The sequence below is a fragment of the Sphaerodactylus townsendi genome, linkage group LG15 (genome assembly GCF_021028975.2).
Source record: "Sphaerodactylus townsendi isolate TG3544 linkage group LG15, MPM_Stown_v2.3, whole genome shotgun sequence".
In the NCBI taxonomy this organism is placed as follows: domain Eukaryota; kingdom Metazoa; phylum Chordata; class Lepidosauria; order Squamata; family Sphaerodactylidae; genus Sphaerodactylus; species Sphaerodactylus townsendi.
Window position 1 is genome coordinate 25,864,972 of NC_059439.1, and position 18,767 is coordinate 25,883,738.

Below are 18,767 nucleotides of genomic sequence, written 5' to 3' on the forward strand. Positions count from 1 at the left end.
CGTTTTTTGATTGGCCAACTGTACGCATGCCCGAAACACTCAGCTGTGATTGGCTGAATAGGGGACTCCTGGCACCAGAGATTCCACACTTTACTGGAATCGAGCTGAGTTCGAGCGTGGTTCCCTGAAAAAGTAGTAGTTCCCAACTGGAGTTGGAAATTTGACCGTTATACTGGTACAAAACCACGTCGATCCCAGTGATTGTGTGGAGCACTTAGGTCGAACGCAGCTCGAACTTATGTCGATAACGCAAGTGCGGAATTGACCTATAAGATTTACCACAAGAACTTGGGGGTGTTGGTTAGCTGAAGATGCGGGGAGGGGAATTATATCAATCTGCACAGCTGTTTACTATTTTCTTTCCAGTCTTGCAAGAAGTTACGAACTTCAGCTGGTTATGAGCGAAGTGGCTAAATATGAATTCTACAACTTTCTCTTTTCTTCATCTTACGTCTGCAGTCGCGTGCGGGTCCTGGTTTGATCATGTCCGTGGCTGGTGGGAAGCCAAAAAATGGCACCCAATCCTGTACCTCTTTTATGAAGATATGAAGGAGGTGAGAAACTCCCTCACCCTCGTCACAAACCCACACCTCTTTGAGGCAGTTATTTTAGCTGCAGATGAACTCTGCAGCTAAAAATGCTCTGAGGAAATTATTTTGCTGCACTGAGATCTAACAGCAACGCTTTCGTCGAGCAAGAAACAACCACTTAATGGCACTAACCTTTTCCTCATCAGTCTTGTTTCTCCTTTAGGACCCGGCCCGGGAAATCCAGAAAGTAGCCCAATTCCTCGGTATAGAGCTCACAGCGCCAGTTCTGAAACGGATTGTGCAACACACGACATTTGAGAGCATGAAAGACAACCCAATGGCTAATTACAGCACTTTGCCTACTTTCTTTCTGGACCAAGGTGTGTCGCCTTTCATGAGAAAAGGTGAGTGCCGCAGGCTGGCTTCTGGACTTCAATCCACTTTCACAATTGTTTGCAAGTGGATTTTGCTATTCCGCACAGTAAAACCCAACTTCAAAGTGCATAGAAAGGGGATTGAAAGTGCATTATTCTGCAGGTGCGGAAGGGGCCTAAGAGGAGAATGGAAAAGGAGGAGAACAGATTGATCATTTTTATGTGGGTTGGGTTTTCCCCCCCTTATCTGCAGGTGTAGTAGGAGACTGGAAGGTGCATTTCACAGTGGCTCAGAGTGAACGGCTAGATGAAATTTGTGCCCAGAAACTGGAGAGCAGCGGCCTGGTCTTCCGCACGGAACCGTAATCCCTCCTTTGTGCTCCTTGATGACTTACACCCAACTGTGCCTGTTTATGTTGCCTGTGCTCAATAAAGCAAAGGCTAACTAAGCTACATTTTGTGTATGGTTTTTTTTTTTTAAAATGTGATTTCTCATGGTTTCTCCTTTTCACTTGTAAATGAATTTCAGTGCCTGAATAAAATCAAGATCTGATAGTAACAATCATTGTTAAATCCTACGCAAATGTTGCATTACTGTCATTTTTTTTAATTCAGTGAATTGAGAGTGCTGGATACACATATTTTAAATAAATAGTTCACTATGGGAAGGTAACTGGCTTGTAAGTAATAGCTCCTATTTTACCCACCCTCCCGCCTTGTAAGCTGCTGGAGAGTGTAGAAGCTGCTCAGCAACTGTTTCTGCCTGTGGGCATTTTTGAGAAGAGGTTGGTGGGCCAAATCTCTACCTCTCTCCACCATGATTTCTCCACGCAGAGCAGACTACTAGTGGTTCCACACACACCCCCGCACACAGACAAAAAATGTCCTTGAGAAAAGCTCTTTTTTCTGGTTTTGTAAAGTAACTTTTTATGGTGCCTACAACCTGCTGGTAGTTAACACCCAGAGAATGATTAAGAAGGGTGTGGCAGTTGCTAACGACTATATTTTATGTCTTCCTTCCTTCCAAGTGCAATCATGTGCAAAGAAAGAAAAGTCTTGCAAAAGTGTCATAAATAATTGCAATACCTCTTGTGGGAACTGGCCAGAATGCCTACAAATTGTATTTGATTAAGGAATATTAAGTTTGTATGAACCAAAGATTTCTAAGAATCAAAATGGGGTTTCTGTATAGAGACCAGCAGGACTGCATGTTAGCAGCAGGTCCAACGGCATGTTAGAAGCTTGTCAGTGATTATGCAGGCAAGTAAAGATAAATATCTTTAAGATCTTGTCACTAAAGGTTAACACGTGACAGAAGACATACATTTATAACTTTGTTTTTGTTAGAACCAGCTATAGGGGATAGCTACACGAATAAACAGAATCATAAAAGAGATCAGAGGTTAGAATAGAAATGAATGTGATTAGTTAAATGGAAAAAGTGTTTTTCTATATGTTAAATGAACACAGAAATGATAATGAGAGATTCATATGTACTAGTATTTTACTATAATTCTACTGTATTAGAATTGAATGGTATAATTATTAGAATCAATGTTTGTATAATCTTTTAAAGTTAAATCATTTCAAACTGGGAAAAGGGAAGTTTTATGATTTTAAGGAATGTAGGTAAAAATCTTTATACCCTGGAGAGGTATTTCTGTATCTAAGAACAAACTTAGGAATTTTGGAAACTAGTTATCTGATTGAAAACAAGAAAAGACAGACTTCAGTTTATGGTTCTTTCTGCATGTGAGCAAACAGCATGAGGTGTTTATGTAACAGAAGGAATCAGACACGTAGAATAGAGGCTGTCTTAATGTGACAAGGAGACAGAAACTATCCAATGGGATTTTAAGGTTCATGCTTATAGCACGCGAAAGGGGTATGGATTATGTACGTGAGTAAGGGGATGAACTGTAACATATGTATTCTTTGTATCTATAAAGACTAAGGTCTTTTGTATGGTGGGCGTGTCTCTCTTTTGAGAGCGCCCAGAGCATGCCTCTCCCTCGGGGGAGTTCACATTCTGTCACCTTCTATATTCTGTTCAAGTAAAAACTGTCTGTTTTATTTCTGATGTCAGATGTCTGATGCTTTTTTTTTTTGGAGTTTGTTTCTAACCTATCTTTTCTCAAAACAGCTGCGCAGGCCGGACATGTGTTCTGGCCTCACACTCATATGTATCAATATATCGATCTACAGACAACCACCGTAAGTACAGTTCTTCACCTCCAAAAGGATATCACAAGGATACAATATACACTTAACAACTGGACTTTTGTTTCATGATAATTGCACAGAGGGCAACAGAGTGCAGGAAAGAGTCTTCCGGAACTGGAGTGTCTTTTCTGCAAGCAAATGGATTTTTAATTCTGAAAAAAGCTAACTGCAGTGGTACGTGATGAAGAATTATAAAAATGTATCTTATGGAGTCAAGGGAAAAAGAGGGAATCCCACTCCCCATGAGCACACATACTCACACACAAGACCTAGAAGTCAGGGTCATCCGCCCTATGATATTCACTGGCAATAGAGTCGGAACAGATTTAAGAAATGTACATCTTAGTCCAGTTCCAATTCACTGCCACACAATGTGGTAATGACAACAGTGAGGACTGCATAATGTGTAACAAGGACCTAAAGTAGTTTTAAAAGTTTAAAAGTAGTTTTAAACAAATTCATGAAGGATTGATATTAACAGCTGTTAAATGTGATGGCTGAATGGAACCTCAATGTCTAGAGGCAGCGTACCCTTAAATAAATGAAATTGGAGAGCAATGAAAAGGGGGGATTTTGGTTTGATTTCACAGAGCTTCTTTTGGGCTCTTATAAAGCAGGCAGTTCTTTCTTCCAGAGATGTAGCTACAAGGGGACTGGGGGGTGCACGTTGCACCGGGTGCGTGCCTGGGGGGGGGGGGGGCAGCAAAAATTTCAGGTTTGTTTTTTGTATTTTTAGTGTTTTCAGTTTTTGGCCTGCAGGGGGCACAGTTGTTAGGATAACAGCACCAACATTTCAGGGAGTTTTTGGGGGACTCTTCTGATGATACCACCCAAGTTAGGTGAGGTTTGGTTCAAGGGGTCCAAAGTTATGGGGGTGCCCCATCCCCCATTGTTTCCAATGGGAGCTAATAGGAGATGGGAGCTCCACATTTGAGAGTCCATAACTTTAAACCCCCTGGACCAAACTTCACCAAACTTGACTGGTATCATCAGGTTAGTCTCCTAAAGATACCCTGAAATTTTGATGCTGCTAGCCTAAACAAATGCACCCCCTACAGGCCTAAAACTGAAAAAAAAACCACTTAAAAATACAAAAAACACAAACGAGCATCGGGGGGAACTCAGATTTTGCACCGAACTCCATTTTACCTAGCTACACCTCTGCTTTCTTCACTAGAGGTCATTTCTGGTGCTGACTTGGGGGTTTTCTGGGTCACATGAACCCTTCTGAATCATTTGGTCATGAGAATGCTGAGAGGATGATGAAGAAGAAGAGTTTGGATTTATATCCCCCCTTTCTCTCCTGTAGGAGACTCAAAGGGGCTGACAATCTCCTTGCCCTTCCCCCCTCACAACAAACACCCTGTGAGGTAAGTGGGGCTGAGAGAGCTCCGAAAAGCTGTGACTAGCCCAAGGTCACCCCGCTGGCGTGTGTGGGAGCGTACAGGCTAATCTGAATTCCCCAGATAAGCCTCCGCAACTCAAGCGGCAGAGCTGGGAATCAAACCCGGTTCCTCCAGATCAGAGTGCACCTGCTCTTAGCCACTGCTCTTAGCCACTACGCCACTGCTGCTCCCAAGCATCATCACTCCGGATACCAGGGAAACCCCCTCACCTGCTTGGGCAATTCAGAAGAAATGGGGCAAGCGTATCTCTCTCCCTGTCCCAGTAAACACATTTGAGATTTTAATACACGACCATAAAGCAATGCGACTAAAGTTGAACCCTTGGCTAACTACGCTCGCTGATGTTTACCTGGCCTTGCCCCAACTGCATGGTCCAGGACTATTAAACTGAAAACTGGTTTACACCGCAGGGAACTGTAGCAACCAGTTGCCACTTGAGGTATACACCAGCATTAAGCACCAGAGGCTGTAATACAGGGATCTCCAGCCTTTTGGATCAGGAGGCACTTTAGACCCTTCCTGCCTACCACCCAGGGCACCTGACTTTCCTCACCCACCCATCCCAGAGCCAGATCTGCATGCGATAAACTGTGCAGTAATGCAGTAAAACACTGCAATATGTATATGCAATTAAAAAACTGCCTACAGTTTCATAGACATTAACTTTGACCTTGTTCCCTTTGTAAAAGACCCCCCTGACCCATTCCATTTGATAGATTTTGCAGGACTATGGGACCGTGGGAACCGGCCTGACCTTGTCAGGGAAGCCATATGAGAGAACAGAGGTTTATGAGCAAGAACTATTGATTGGGGGGGGGGGTTTGAAGACAGACAGACATCTCCTTCCCTGGAGGCATTGGCTGAGTGAATAATGCAACTGAGGTGCAAAACGGACCAAAATGTACAGTAAGTTTTATTTGGGAATGAGCATCCTTGGCAGTAAAGAGTAGAGACTAGAAATAGATTTCTAACTCCATCACTAGGGCCCTTTTCGCACACGAAGAATAATGCACTTTCAATCCACTTTCAATGCACTTTGCAGCTGGATTTTGCTGTGCGGAATAGCAAACTCCAGTTGCAAACAATTGCGAATTGTGAACAATAGTTCTTGTATTATTCTGCATGCGTGGAAGGGGCCTAGCTGAGGGAGAGAGGCAAAGAACTGCGGAACTTCGGAGAGGAAGAAGGATATTTCCCCAAGAACTGTAATCTGAAGACAAACAAGGAATGGTGCTTATCGGGAAAGAAAATGCTGCTGATCTCACTGTCGCACAGGTGTCAAACTCGCCACCCTCCGGATGTTATGGACTAAAGTTCCCATCATCCCTGCCAGCATGAGTTTGACATATAGTAAGGTGACCAGATGGTCACCTTCGCAAACCGGGACAGGCGGGTGGCACAAGGCCTTCTGGGGCGCTCCCGTTTCCCGCCCTGTGACAGGGCGGGAAACAGCAGCGCCCCAAAAGGCCGTGCGCTCCTGCGGCCACGCGGGAGGCTGCCACACTGCCTTGTGCCCCAGAAGGCAGTGCGGCAGTCTTCCAAAACCCGGGACATTTGAAAAAACCCGAGAGACGTGGGACAAGTTGTTTCAAGGCGGGACTGTCCCACCAAAAGCGGGACGTCTGGTCAGCCTACATATATGCGTGACTATTGTGTCTAACTGGCCTTCCCTCTCGCTACCTCGTACCGGAGGGCTCCCTGTCTTCATTTGAGACCCAATTTTAAAAAACCTTGCCTGTTTTGGATGTCTCAGAATATATAAAGTAATAACAAACAAAACAGTGTTCCTGAGCATGCACAAATTGCTTGCTCAGGAAGGAGTCACATTCAAGGGAGAGGTCTTGCAGACAGCTCTGATCCCTGGCACTCTGTGTAAATGAAGGCTTGGCCTGCACTCTCTAACAAAGATTGCCCTGAAGAATTACAGAATGTGAGTTTTTCACAAGGCAAGATTGTCCCGGTAACAAATCAAAAGAGCTGAATATAATTCTGGCAGCGCTTTGGCAAAGTCCCTCCAATCAAAGTCCCTCCTCCAATCGACTTCCCACAGAATCTTTCTCCACCCACTTCTGGTCAGAGCGAGTGAGGGAGAGAAGTTTGCACTTTGGCACCCACACCGGAGTCAGTCGCAAAGCTAACCAGGCGGCCAACCACTCGAGGTAAGTGTCGCGACATCTCTGGGAAACGGAATTGCTGGGGAGGAAGGTGGTCCCCTTTTGAATCGGGCCCGTGCAGCTGTGTCTTTAACTGCAGCAATGAGCCCCGGCGTTGAAGTTGGTTGACTTTACCAGAAATGGACAAACTGGACACCGTTTTGTTTTGCACGCCAGTTAGCAGGTCTAGGGAGAAGGCAGAGCACTCCAGGAAAGTCTGGTGGGGGGAAGGGGGAGAGAATACAGACCTGTTTTCTTCTCTTTTTTTTACAGCATATTCTTCAATACAGGTTTGCATAACAGAATGGAATCTGGTTCTGGTGGGTTTTCCGAGCTGCGTGGCCGTGGTCTGGTGGATCTTGTTCCCCTGACACTTTGTGTAAATGAAGGCTCGGCCCGCGCTCCTTAACAAGGATTGCCCTGAAGGGTTACAGAATGTGAGCTTTTCATAAGACAAGACTGTCCCAGGACCAAATCAAAAGAGCTGAATAGAATTATATAACGTAAATATAAAATTATGTAATATAAGCAGGAACAAGATCCACCAGACCACGGCCACACAGCCCGGAAAACCCACCAGAACCAGGTGAAACCGGCCGTGAAAGCCTTCGACAGTATAATGGAATCTGTCAGTCAGAATGCAGGATGTTGACGATATAACAAGAGAAGTCATATTTCCACTATTCGAACACAGAACTAAACAACTCTGGGTGTAGGTGTGGCGTCAGCTCACAGCTGATTTATGGAGACCCTGTAGGGCCGTGGTGGCAAACCTTTGGCACTCCAGATGTTATGGACTACAATTCCCATCAGCCCCTGCCAGCATGGCCAATTGGCTATGCTGGCAGGGGCTGATGGGAATTGTAGTCCATAACATCTGGAGTGCTAGAGGTTCGCCACCACTGCTGTAGGGTTTTCAAGGCAGGAGATGTTCAGAGGTGGTTTGTCACTCCCTGCCTCCGATGGGCCGAAAGAGTTCAGAGAGAACTGGGTCACCCGGCAGGCTTCACGTGGAGCAGGGAACCGAACCTGATCCTCCAGATTAGAATCCACCGCTCTAAACCACTACACCACGCTGCCTCCTATGAAATAGCAGGCATATGATATAGTGTGTGTTTGTGTAAACTGCCTTCAAGTTGCAGCTGATTTATGGCGATTTCAGCAAGGGGCTTTCAAAACAAGCAGAGAAGCAGAGGTGGTTTGCCATTGCCTTCCTCTGCAACCTTTGTGGGTGGTTTCCCATCCAAGTCCCAACCCTATTTAGCTTCCAATACCTGTCGAGATCAGACTACACAGGGTTACTTTCCCTCCGTACCATATATTCTCTGCAGCATAAAGTTACCGAGTTACATAACTTTTTGGAAGACTGTAGTTTTCAGTCCTCTGTCTCTCCTCCTAGATCACACTGTTTTCGTCTGCGCTCCCCTAATCCCCAGCCCTGGAACGAATTTCTTTAAAAACAACGCAAGAAGTTTTGCTTTCCAAAAGTTGCATAACAGTTAACGCCTCCCTCTCCCTGCACTCCACTTCAAACATGCACTCCCTGAAAAAAAAAGTTAGCCGCTGATGTCAATCGGGGAAGTGTGGCATTCACTCCTTTCGCGACTCTCTTGGCCGGTTTAAAAATGTTCAGCCATTCGCTTTAATTCTTTCTGTTAGGATTAAGCCAGACGGGGAGATGGAGCGACCCCCTTTGATTCCTATTAAAGGGATCCCCATGATCAAGTACTTTGCTGAAATCTGGGACGATGTGGAAACCTTCGAACCACACAGAGATGATTTACTCATCTCCACGTATCCAAAGTCTGGTGAGTAAAGTCTGGAAGCTGTATTCGGCTGTCAGGAGCAGGGAGTGGGGGATCTTTTTCACTCTCCGCTTCAACAGTCAGATATTTCAGGACAGCTTCATAATTTGGGGTGCTGTGTGGTTTCCGGGCTGTATGGCTGTGTTCTAGCAGCATTCTCTCCTGACGTTTTGCCTGCATCTGTGGCTGGCATCTTCAGAGGATCTGAATCTGAGTTTTTGGTCCCTTCCACACATGCAGAATAATAATGCACTTTCAATCCACGTTCAATGCACTTTGAAGCTGTGCGGAATAGCAAAATCCACTTGCAAACAATTGTGGAAGTGGGTTGAAAGTGCATGGTTCTGAATGTGCGGAAGGGGCCAAAGACTCTCCCTTTCCAAACTGATTCCTTCCCCGGAGAGTTAGGTGAATCCCCATGTACAGGGATGTAGTTGTGTATGGTTTTGGAGTGGGAAAAGCACCAATGAGGAAACAGTTAAGCATCCTTCCCCAAATGCAAAAGCCAGGAAAGCCACCGCCACAATATCGATATAAGAAGAAGAAGAAGAGTTTGGATTGATATCCCCCCTTTCTCTCCTGCAGGAGACTCAAAGGGGCTGACAATCTCCTTGCCCTTCCCCCCTCACAACAAATACCCTGTGAGGTACGTGGGGCTGAGAGAGCTCCAAGAAGCTGTGACTAGCCCAAGGTCACCCAGCTGGCATGTGTGGGAGTGCACAGGCTAATCTGAATTCCCCAGATAAGCCTTCGCAGCTCAGGCGGCAGAGCTGGGAATCAAACCCGGTTCCTCCAGATTAGATACACGAGCTCTTAACCTCCTTCGCCACTGCTGCTCCAAAACCTAAACAACTTTCCCTCCTGCCTCTGGAGCCACCCGAAGGGAGCGAAGCCCTGCACTTCTCTTACCAGTCTCTGTATGCTCCCTTTATTTCACACAGCACAACAGTAATTTGTTTTTCTCCTTCTGGTTTCTGTATAGTTTCAGGGACTGAGCAGACCAATTTAACTGCTTTCAGCTGCTTTCACTCTTCAGCTGCTTCTTAACACATACTCAGTCCTCATCGGACCGTTTGGGGTTTTTTAAAATGTATGTTTTTTTGTTAATTTACAAAATTATACTTTTCTGCATGCCCGAGGAGTCCTTCAGTTATCTCAAAATCCCTGCCTTGTCTGTGGGTCACCTGGGCCCCTTCCACACATGTAGAATAATGCACTTTCAATCCACTTTCAACACACTTTGAAGCTGTGGATTACCAAAATCCACTTTCAAACAATTGTGAAAGTGGATTGAATGTGCATTATTCTGCATGTGTGGAAGGGGCCTTGGTGTTGTGGCTTCAAAGATTATCACAGGCCATTCCTATTAAGAATAATAACAGTGATACATCTCTTCCAAACCTACATTTCCAAAGAACTGGGCCATTCCAGTCAGAGTCCTGCAGTCAAGCAGTTGAGAAGATAGGTAAATATTTCTCTTTGAAGAAGAGACCATACGGATGACTCCCTCCAATAGTCAGAGTTAAGACGTGTGATGGAGGAATAAAATTGAAGGTCATAAGAACATAAGAACATAAGAACAAGCCAGCTGGATCAGACCAGAGTCCATCTAGTCCAGCTCTCTGCTACTCGCAGTGGCCCACCAGGTGCCTTTGGGAGATCACATGCAGGATGTGAAAGCAATGGCCTTCTGCTGCTGCTGCTCCTGAGCACCTGGACTGTTAAGGCATTTGCAATCTCAGATCAAAGAGGATCAAGATTGGTAGCCATAAATCGACTTCTCCTCCATAAATCTGTCCAAGCCCCTTTTAAAGCTATCCAGGTTAGTGGCCATCACCACCTCCTGTGGCAGCATATTCCAAACACCAATCACACATTGCGTGAAGAAGTGTTTCCTTTTATTAGTCCTAATTCTTCCCCCCAGCATTTTCAATGAATGCCCCCTGGTTCTAGTATTGTGAGAAAGAGAGAAAAAATTCTCTCTGTCAACATTTTCTACCCCATGCATAATTTTATAGACTTCAATCATATCCCCCCTCAGACGTCTCCTCTCCAAACTAAAGAGTCCCAAACGCTGCAGCCTCTCCTCATGAGGAAGGTGCTCCAGTCCCTCAATCATCCTCGAATTGTGAGAAGCTGGTCTCAGTCTCCCTTTTAGACTATTATTTTGATTAAAAACACCCAGGACTGTTGATCAACATTTTTTCAGGAACCACCTGGATCAGCGAGGTTATAGACATGATCTTTAAAGAGGGCGACACAGAGAAATGCAAGCAAAACCCCATCTACGCTCGAGTTCCTTTCTTGGAGTTTAAAGTTCCAGGAGTCCCTTCAGGTAAGATATCCACACCCTTCGTCCCCAAGTAATAAGGAGGAACCATTGCGATTTGCACTGGGGCTTCTGTGGGCATAAAGAAGGAATGGGAAAAGGGGGGAGAACCTTCCCTGCCTCTATTTCTTCTTCAGGTATTGAGCTACTGAGAAAAGCATCCCCGCCACGTATGATTAAAACCCACCTCCCTATACAGTTGCTTCCTGAAGCCTTCTGGACCAAGGATTGCAAGGTAAATACAGACGCTACACTACAAATCAGTCAGGGTGGAATAAATTATGCAGAGCTACTTTGTTCGCACAACCTTCTCCACCCTTGCAGATGATTTATGTGGCCAGAAACGCCAAAGACGTGGCCGTCTCATATTATTACTTCTACCAAATGGCGAAAGTGCATCCCGATCCAGGCACCTGGAATGAATTCCTGGAGTTGTTCATGGCTGGAAATGGTAAGACTAAGCGGTGAAAAATGAGCTCAACACCAGTGAAGTGACGTACACCTTGTGCTTGTTCACCAGCCCTGGTTTACCTGTGGGAAGAAGGTTCACAGGTGGTCCATTCTCCTCTAGTTGCCCATCGTTCACAGGTGGTCCATCCATCCTTGCTGGGAGGGAGAAAGTTGTGAGGGATTGGAGTCCTTGAACAATGCGAAGCTAATTTATTCTAAGGACCCAGCTTGGCAAGGTGTGAAAGATGTAATCAAGATCTGCTGCATATTTTAGAAGTTAAAAGGAACCAGGGGGAGAAGCTGGAGGTGGAACGGACATACAAATATCTAGGGGTGCCTTTTATGTTTCCAACTGTGTGGTATGGCATCTTATGAGCCCACGAAGCTACTTACTTCTGAGGACTCGGTGAGACATGAAAGCTCTGCAGTCACAATTTTCTGCATATTTTTAATGTTAAAAGGAAATGGAATGTAGATGCTAGTAGATATGGATGCCTTTTCAGTTGCTTTCCTGAGGGGCAACTATACAGGTCAAGAAAATCTGGATGTGTGTCTTAAAGCCTCCCCCAGCATTGTGGTCCTTATGTGATCCAGGGCATCTGCAGTTGCTTTAAACGTTTTGTTTGTTTGTTTGTTTCAAATGCAGCAGATCCAGTCCCAGATCTCCAGCTGCTTTGGCCTAGGCCAGTGGTGGTGAACATCTGGTGCTCCAGATGTTCATGGACTACAATTCCCATCAGCCCCGGGCAGCATGGCCAGCATGGAAGGGGCTGATGGGAATTGTAGTCCATGAACATCTGGAGTGCCATAGGTTCGCCACCACGGGCCTAGGCAGACCATTGCCTATTAGCCAGGTTTCCTCCCACAGACTCGCTGTTTGAATCTCCTGTGGAAATTTCTCTTCTCAGTCTCTTTTGGATCCTGGTACGACCACGTCAAAGGCTGGTGGGACAAGAGGAAGGAGCAAAGGATGCTGTATCTCTTCTTTGAAGACCTGAAAGAGGCAAGGCTTTTCTTCTCCTCAGCTCCTGATTCTCTGTCCCTCTGCTAGTTTCCCCTGAGTTGGCCCCGCTATTTACCACGGTGCGCATCTTGGATTCTTTAGATTCTCTTGGACATTGGTTTGTACATACTGCTCATGTTTCATTAGACGGAGAGCTACCACAAAAATCTCCCTTGAGGAAAACGTAAACACACAAAGTCCTAACACTTTTGGAGGTGTGCCCAGGAGCTCGACTGGACGGATTGAATCCAGTCAACTCTTCTATAAGGACTCTTTCTCATTATGTTTTTGTAGCGTGCCTATGTTATATTATTACGTCTGAGCAGTGTTGACTATTGCTTGTTCTTTCACTTTGCACTTTACAAATTAAATTGCACTTTTTATACCTCAGTTCTTTGTTTCTAGCAGCCAAGAGTATGGTGATTTCCCCTTTTTTTTGCCTGTACACTGTATTCCACCCATTTCCTTTTTTTTGTTTCTTCATGAACTACATGTCCCATCAGCCCTTGCCAGTATAGCCAATGCTTATGTTGGGAGGGACTGATGGGAACTTTGGTTCTTGAACATCTGGAGGGCCGCGAGTTTGACACTCCTATTCCTTTCCCAACATCAGACATCCAAACACTCAGGGAAGCTCACCAGTAAGAGTTGAAGGTGATGACCATCCCCCATGGCTTATCTTCCAGCCTCTGAACATGGAGGTTTCACTCGTGGCTAATAGTCACGTCTAAAGTATCATAAGGAAACATAAGTGCCCAGGATTGGTGTAGCTGGGAACACTCACAACGGGAGCACTGGACAGACAGTGAAACAGCAGTTAATATATTTGTCTAATATGTATTTGTATTTATTACCACACTTCTCTCTGCTGCTTTTCTCTTTTTTGAAACAAAAAAATATATTGCTGTCTAGCATAAAACAAATTTGAGCCATAGAGCTGGTTAAATCAACAAATCAACCAAATTCCATCCCTCATAATCGGTTGGATCCAACCAAATATTCTGCTGGTGAATAAGGAGGGATCCCCTTTTGGCCGCCAGATTGGCTGCACTGGAAATTATGGGACCTACCACCCCATGAAACTTGTTGGGTGATGTTGCTAGTCACAGTTCTCTTCAAACTCTCTCAGCCCCACCTACCTCATAAAGCAGTGGTGGCGAACCTATGGCACGCGTGCCAGAGATGGCACTCAGAGCCCTCTCTGTGGGCACGCACGCAGAGTTCGTCATGTGGGGGGAGCGGAAAATCCACACACACACACATCTAGGCTGGCCTTGCTTCTGAGTAAACCCTCCTAGGGTTGTGATTCACCCATTCGAAGCGTTGTACAGTTGCTTCACCAAGCTTACTCCTGAGTAACGCACGCCTCGGAGCAAACTGTTTTTTTCTAAACTAAAACCTCAGTATTCAGGTTAAATTGCCATGTTGACAGTGTCACATATCTTACTGCATTGCAAATTACATGAAGGTGAAAGGGAGCAGTTAATCCAACCACTGTTAACTCGTCATGTATATCCATTCATAGATAACTCAGATACGAATTCTGTGAGAATGTTATTAGAAGATCGTGTTTCCGCCATTTCACAGAAGGTAGCTAAATTTTGTATATTGGTACACAACAAGCGTAGTTCCTTATTAAGACAAAGAGCTGCACTGTGTGATGAGGACTGTAATAATGCCTGAAGCTGATGTTTTTTATCAATAGATTTTATAATGGATTTTACAATTTATATTATATTTTTGTATAAGTTGAGTGCTATGTATTCACATGTACTCTGATTTTAAACTATTGGCTGGCCAAAAGGCCGTAATAAATATCTATCTAGCCATGTTGACACTTTGCAATAAATAAGTGGGTTTTGGGTTGCAATAAGTCGCTTCGAGACTCCTCACAGTTGAGAAAAGCAGGATATAAACTCCTCTTCTTGTTGTCTTCATTCAAATTTTGGTCGCATCTCTAACTTAGAAACCCAGCAGGACAAAAATGTAAAGTATTCAACCCCACACTTTTCTCCTCTTGCTCCTTTTCTAAACCCAGAAAGCCAAGCTTTAATCCCCACTATTGCTTCCCCTTCCAGAACCCACAGAGGGAGATCCGAAAGGTCATGGAATTCCTGGAGAGGCCCCCTGATGCTCGGCTGGTGGAAAAGATCGCCCACCACACCTCCTTCAAAGAGATGAAACAGAATGAGATGGCCAACTACAAGACCATTCCCACTGACATCATGGACCATAGTATCTCCCCTTTTATGAGGAAGGGTGAGCTGGCTGGTGGAGGGGTGGTGGTGGTACCTATAGGGCCAAGACTAAAGGCAGAGATGACAGAGGCTACCATCAAAGATTCAGCAGAACGTTCAGTACTTCAGGGCTCTGCGTTCCAACCTGTTACGTGTAAACCAGACTTTGCTGTCCCTCCTTATCCCAGATGCAACTGCTTATTCTGCTCTCCCCAAGCTCTGCCCCCAATTCCCCAGGAATTTCTCAACTCAGAGTAGGCATCCCTCCTTAGCCTTGTTCCTATTTAGTCATCGCTGTCTTGTCTCTTCTATTCCACTCAGGAATCACTGGCGACTGGAAGAACCTTTTCACAGTGGCTCAAAATGAGATTTTCGATGAAAATTACAAGCAGCAAATGGAAGGAACGACCCTCCACTTCCGGACAGAGATCTGATGTCTCCAGCTTCATTTGGACTGTTCCTATTTCCACTGCCTTAACGGGAAGATGACTTTTAGCTTCTTTCAATCGACCCGCTCAAGTTTCCATCTAATGATTAAATTTTCAGCTAAGATGCTGGAGTAGAAGTGAAAAATGGAAGCTGACATTCCTGGATTCCTAAAATTTCAACTGCAAAGACCTGCTGCTCGAGTGCTAAGCTTGTTGTGGATAGACAAACCCCCTATTAACCCTCCACCCCAGTTTACTGGTTCTTCCCATGTTCCAGAAGAGCTGGCTGTGTTGAGTGTTGATTGGCTAGCCCTTGTGGCAGTCGGAGCCACGGCGGCACTGCAAAAGTCTGACTGGTCGGCCTCGAACAACCGCACGCCCCCTCGCCTTTTTGAGAACACTGCCTTCAAGTGTGGGGTTTTTAATGTCAAAACAGACAGTATGGTGTACTGGTTAGAGGTCACTGTTGTCAAACCCGACACTTAGCGATGAAGCCCACTAAATCGTAGGGCATTGATTCAGCTGAGTGTACATGACATAGTTGATGTGAGCATAAAAGGGAAGATGAGAGAACAGTGTATGCAGAGGTGGGATCCAGCAGGTTCTCACCAGTTCCCGAGAGTGGGTTACTAATTATTTGTGTGTGCTGAGAGGGGGTTACTAATTGGGTCTGCTTTTCTGTTAGAAATTCCATTAGGCCCAAAAATCATAAAGTCCTGTTGTTTCCTATGTGGCTGGTTAGCGAAGGTAGAAAACGGGATAATTCTCCCTGTTGGGCTGTTTTCAAAACATGTTTTAGAAATACGGTAAAGTTCCTGGTTTAAGGAAAGTATCCTTCTTTTGATTTCTAGAAACAAAATTAAGTATTTGAAAGTATTAAGTATTTGACAGGCAGTCAATTAGAGGAGAAGTCGTTGTTTCTGTTGGCAGTAGACGATAGGACTTGCTATAATGAGTTTAAATTATGGACAGAAAGATACCAGCTGGAAATTAGGAACTTTTTTTTTACAGTAAGAGTTTTTTTACAGTAACAGAGAAATTATTAATGCCCCGCCCCCGGAATGCCCAGCCACGCCCCCGCCATGCCCCGCCCAGCCCCACTGGCACTACGCCACTGTTTGAATCCCACCACCATGGGAGCCTGTTACTAAAATGTTTGGATCCCACCACTGAGTGTATGCCATACTAAACTCTCTGGAGGATCATGCCCTTGAACAAGGAGATAATTTCTCCATTGTCGTACACAATTCAACGTAGCTGTGAAAGGCCATGTAACTTTTGAGGCTGTTCTTGTTGTCCTTTTTAGCAAGAGAACATGCTGGCTCATAGACACTAAAACTCCAAAAAAGACATCTGCAGCGCCTTAGAGACAAACAGTCCTGTTGTTCATTTTCTGACTCCTTTCTCCAGTGGCGGGATTCAAATAATTAAACATCCGGTTCCGAACTTCTGATGGCCGAATAGGCTGAATCTCACCACTGTCTTTCTCTCGTCAGAGGAAAAGGAAAGTGTTTGTGAACATCTCGTAATTGGTACATTCCCCTCCCCAAATGCATTTTGCTTTCTGTTTACCCTTTTAGGAAGTGATTTTTGAAACTGGAACCAGACACTTGTCTTTCAGTAGAATTTTAACAGATTTTGTATGAAGACAAATATTCACTTCAAAACACCGAGCATTCATATAAATGCCGTAGATTTACACTGTTATGTCTCTTAGTCCAATCATGAAATAAAGCAATCCCCCCTTGAAGTTATTTCTCTTTTCCTGTTTTATGAAATCTAAACTAAAATCTTCTGAGCATTATCCAGCTATCATTAGATCTCTTCAGCCAAATATCATCATAGAGTTAGCTGCAAGTGGATTTCTAGGTCTAGAAAAAATATGGGCTCAACTTCTCCAAGGTTTGGACTATTTCAGCACACAAGTGAAGGGAATTACTTGGCTGAAGAAGAAGAAGAAGAAGAAGAAGAAGAAGAAGAAGAAGAAGAAGAAGAAGAAGAAGAAGAAGAAGAAGAAGAAGAAGAAGAAGAAGAAGAAGAAGAAGAAGAAGAAGAAGAAGAAGAAGAGGAGGAGGAGTTTGGATTTATATCCCCCCTTTCTCTCCTGCAGTAGACTCAAAGGGGCTGACAATCTCCTTGCCCTTCCCCCCTCACAACAAACACCCTATGAGGAAGGTGGGGCTGAGAGCTCCAAGAAGCTGTGACTAGCCCAAGGTCACCCAGCTGGCGCATGTGGGAGTGCACAGGCTAATCAGAATTCCCCAGATAAGCCTCCACAGCTCAGGCGGCAGAGCTGGGAATCAAACCCGGTTCCTCCAGATTAGATACATGAGCTCTTAACCTCCTACGTCACTGCTGCTCCTACGCCACTGCTGAACATTCTCATAGTGAAATGTTTGAAAATCTCCCCAATATCTCTGCATAATGATTACAGTGCAGCTTTTACCCTGGTGTAGAACTTTTATTCCTTCTCAAGTAATTCAACTTAATGTCCTTTTTTCAGAACTCTAGATTTGGAGAGAAGATGCGGATATAGCCTAGAAAGTACAAGTTGTTCAAAGTGTATCTGGCTTTTGAGTCTTCGCTCTATCCTGAGTAAACCCTAAACGACTGGAGCCCACGCTGGACAGAGCTGGGTCGCCAAACATTTTGAATTTTCAGGCTCTCTAGTGTGGGACTTTTGAATCTGTAGGGCATTTGCAAGAATTTAGACACCTTTCCCGGGCTTTTCGGCTCAGAGCTTGGGATCTGAACCGTGGTGGAACACCCCCTGGCTCAACAGCTTACCTCAAACAGAAGGGCTCAGCGATCAAAGAAAAAAATAACATCACGCCAGAGCATCACTGCATTGAAACTAAAGACCTATTGAAAGACCTATTGAAGACTGTACTATCTGAGACTTTTAAGGAAACAACAACTGAATGGAAAACTCCTGGTGTCCTTTTACCACTGTGCTATCGAGAGTGTCTTAACCTACTGCATCTGTGTATGGTTCTCCAGTTGCACAGTGGCAGATAGGAAGGCGCTCCAAAGGGTGATCACTACTGCACAGAGGATTATCGGCTGCCCTCTCCCCTCCTTGGAAGAACTCTATAATTCCTGAAGCCTAAAAAAAGCCCAAAATATTCTGAAAGACCCGTCTCATCTAGCACACACACTCTTTTTGAACTGTTACCATCCGGCAGACGATACACTATCAAAACTAGGACAAAGAGGCTTAGAGACAGCTTCTACTCTAGAGTTTTGGCTATGCTAAACTCTGCGGCTTCGTGTTGATGTGTTTGAGGCTGTGTAGGGATGGGTGGAGGAAGGGGAAAGTGAGGATGGGGTATGAGTCTGAAATTGTGTGCATCGAGGAATGCTGCTGTAAATTTCGTTGTGCATGCACAATGACAATAAAAATGCTTATGCTTATGAAAACTCACCTTACTGGGAAAAGTAGGGACTTTCACTATTGTATAAGCTCCAGTAAAGCCGAAACAGATCAACAGATCTCCTAGAGAATATGAAATCACATCCCAAATCACAAGTGTAGGAAGGGGAAGCTCTTTTTAGAACCATCTGGATGTTTTCCACAAGGTTGTGCAATGAAATTTCCCCTGCAGGAGGATTAATGGGTTGTTTTTTTCCTTTGAGAGCTGTGGTAAATTTCTACATGTGATCGATTGTATAACTACTGTTATACAATCGTTAAAATGTTGTAAAGAAGTCATTATGTCGCCCAGATAGTTAACCTTATAACATCCAGAATGGAAGCCAAGATCTTCCGTCACTAACAGGAGGCGATTTGGGGGGCGTATCCTGTTTTTTTGCCCAGGGCCCCGGCATC

At 44.8% G+C, this 18,767-nt stretch overlaps 2 protein-coding genes across 5 annotated transcripts in view; both read left to right on the top strand.

The window, feature by feature from the left end:
- The window catches only part of LOC125444887 (sulfotransferase 1C2-like), a 343,341-nt gene extending 341,959 nt beyond the window's left edge, over nucleotides 1-1,382 (top strand). For all 4 annotated transcript variants that reach the window (XM_048517639.1, XM_048517636.1, XM_048517637.1 and 1 more), the window contains 3 exons: nucleotides 460-554; nucleotides 754-934; nucleotides 1,158-1,382. In XM_048517639.1, coding sequence (XP_048373596.1) covers nucleotides 460-554; nucleotides 754-934; nucleotides 1,158-1,270 — 389 coding nt within the window. In that variant the 3' untranslated portion in view covers nucleotides 1,271-1,382. The remainder of the gene's footprint in view (nucleotides 1-459; nucleotides 555-753; nucleotides 935-1,157) is intronic.
- Nucleotides 1,383-6,611: 5,229 nt separating this feature from the next.
- LOC125444776 (sulfotransferase 1 family member D1-like) lies at nucleotides 6,612-15,629 on the top strand. The gene is made up of 8 exons (XM_048517433.1): nucleotides 6,612-6,692; nucleotides 8,346-8,494; nucleotides 10,701-10,826; nucleotides 10,958-11,055; nucleotides 11,145-11,271; nucleotides 12,179-12,273; nucleotides 14,352-14,532; nucleotides 14,832-15,629. Exons 2-8 carry the CDS (start codon nucleotides 8,365-8,367, stop codon nucleotides 14,942-14,944), a joined length of 870 nt encoding a protein of 289 aa, XP_048373390.1. The 5' UTR covers nucleotides 6,612-6,692; nucleotides 8,346-8,364; the 3' UTR covers nucleotides 14,945-15,629.
- Nucleotides 15,630-18,767: the final 3,138 nt, after the last annotated feature.

Coding starts and splice junctions, on each gene's coding strand:
- LOC125444776 (XM_048517433.1), top strand. CDS start 8,365: ATGGAGCGACCCCCTTTGATTCCTATTAAAGGGATCCCCATGATCAAG. Junction 10,827..10,957: donor AGTTCCAGGAGTCCCTTCAG/GTAAGATATCCA, acceptor TTTCTTCTTCAG/GTATTGAGCTACTGAGAAAA. Junction 11,056..11,144: donor TCTGGACCAAGGATTGCAAG/GTAAATACAGAC, acceptor CCACCCTTGCAG/ATGATTTATGTGGCCAGAAA.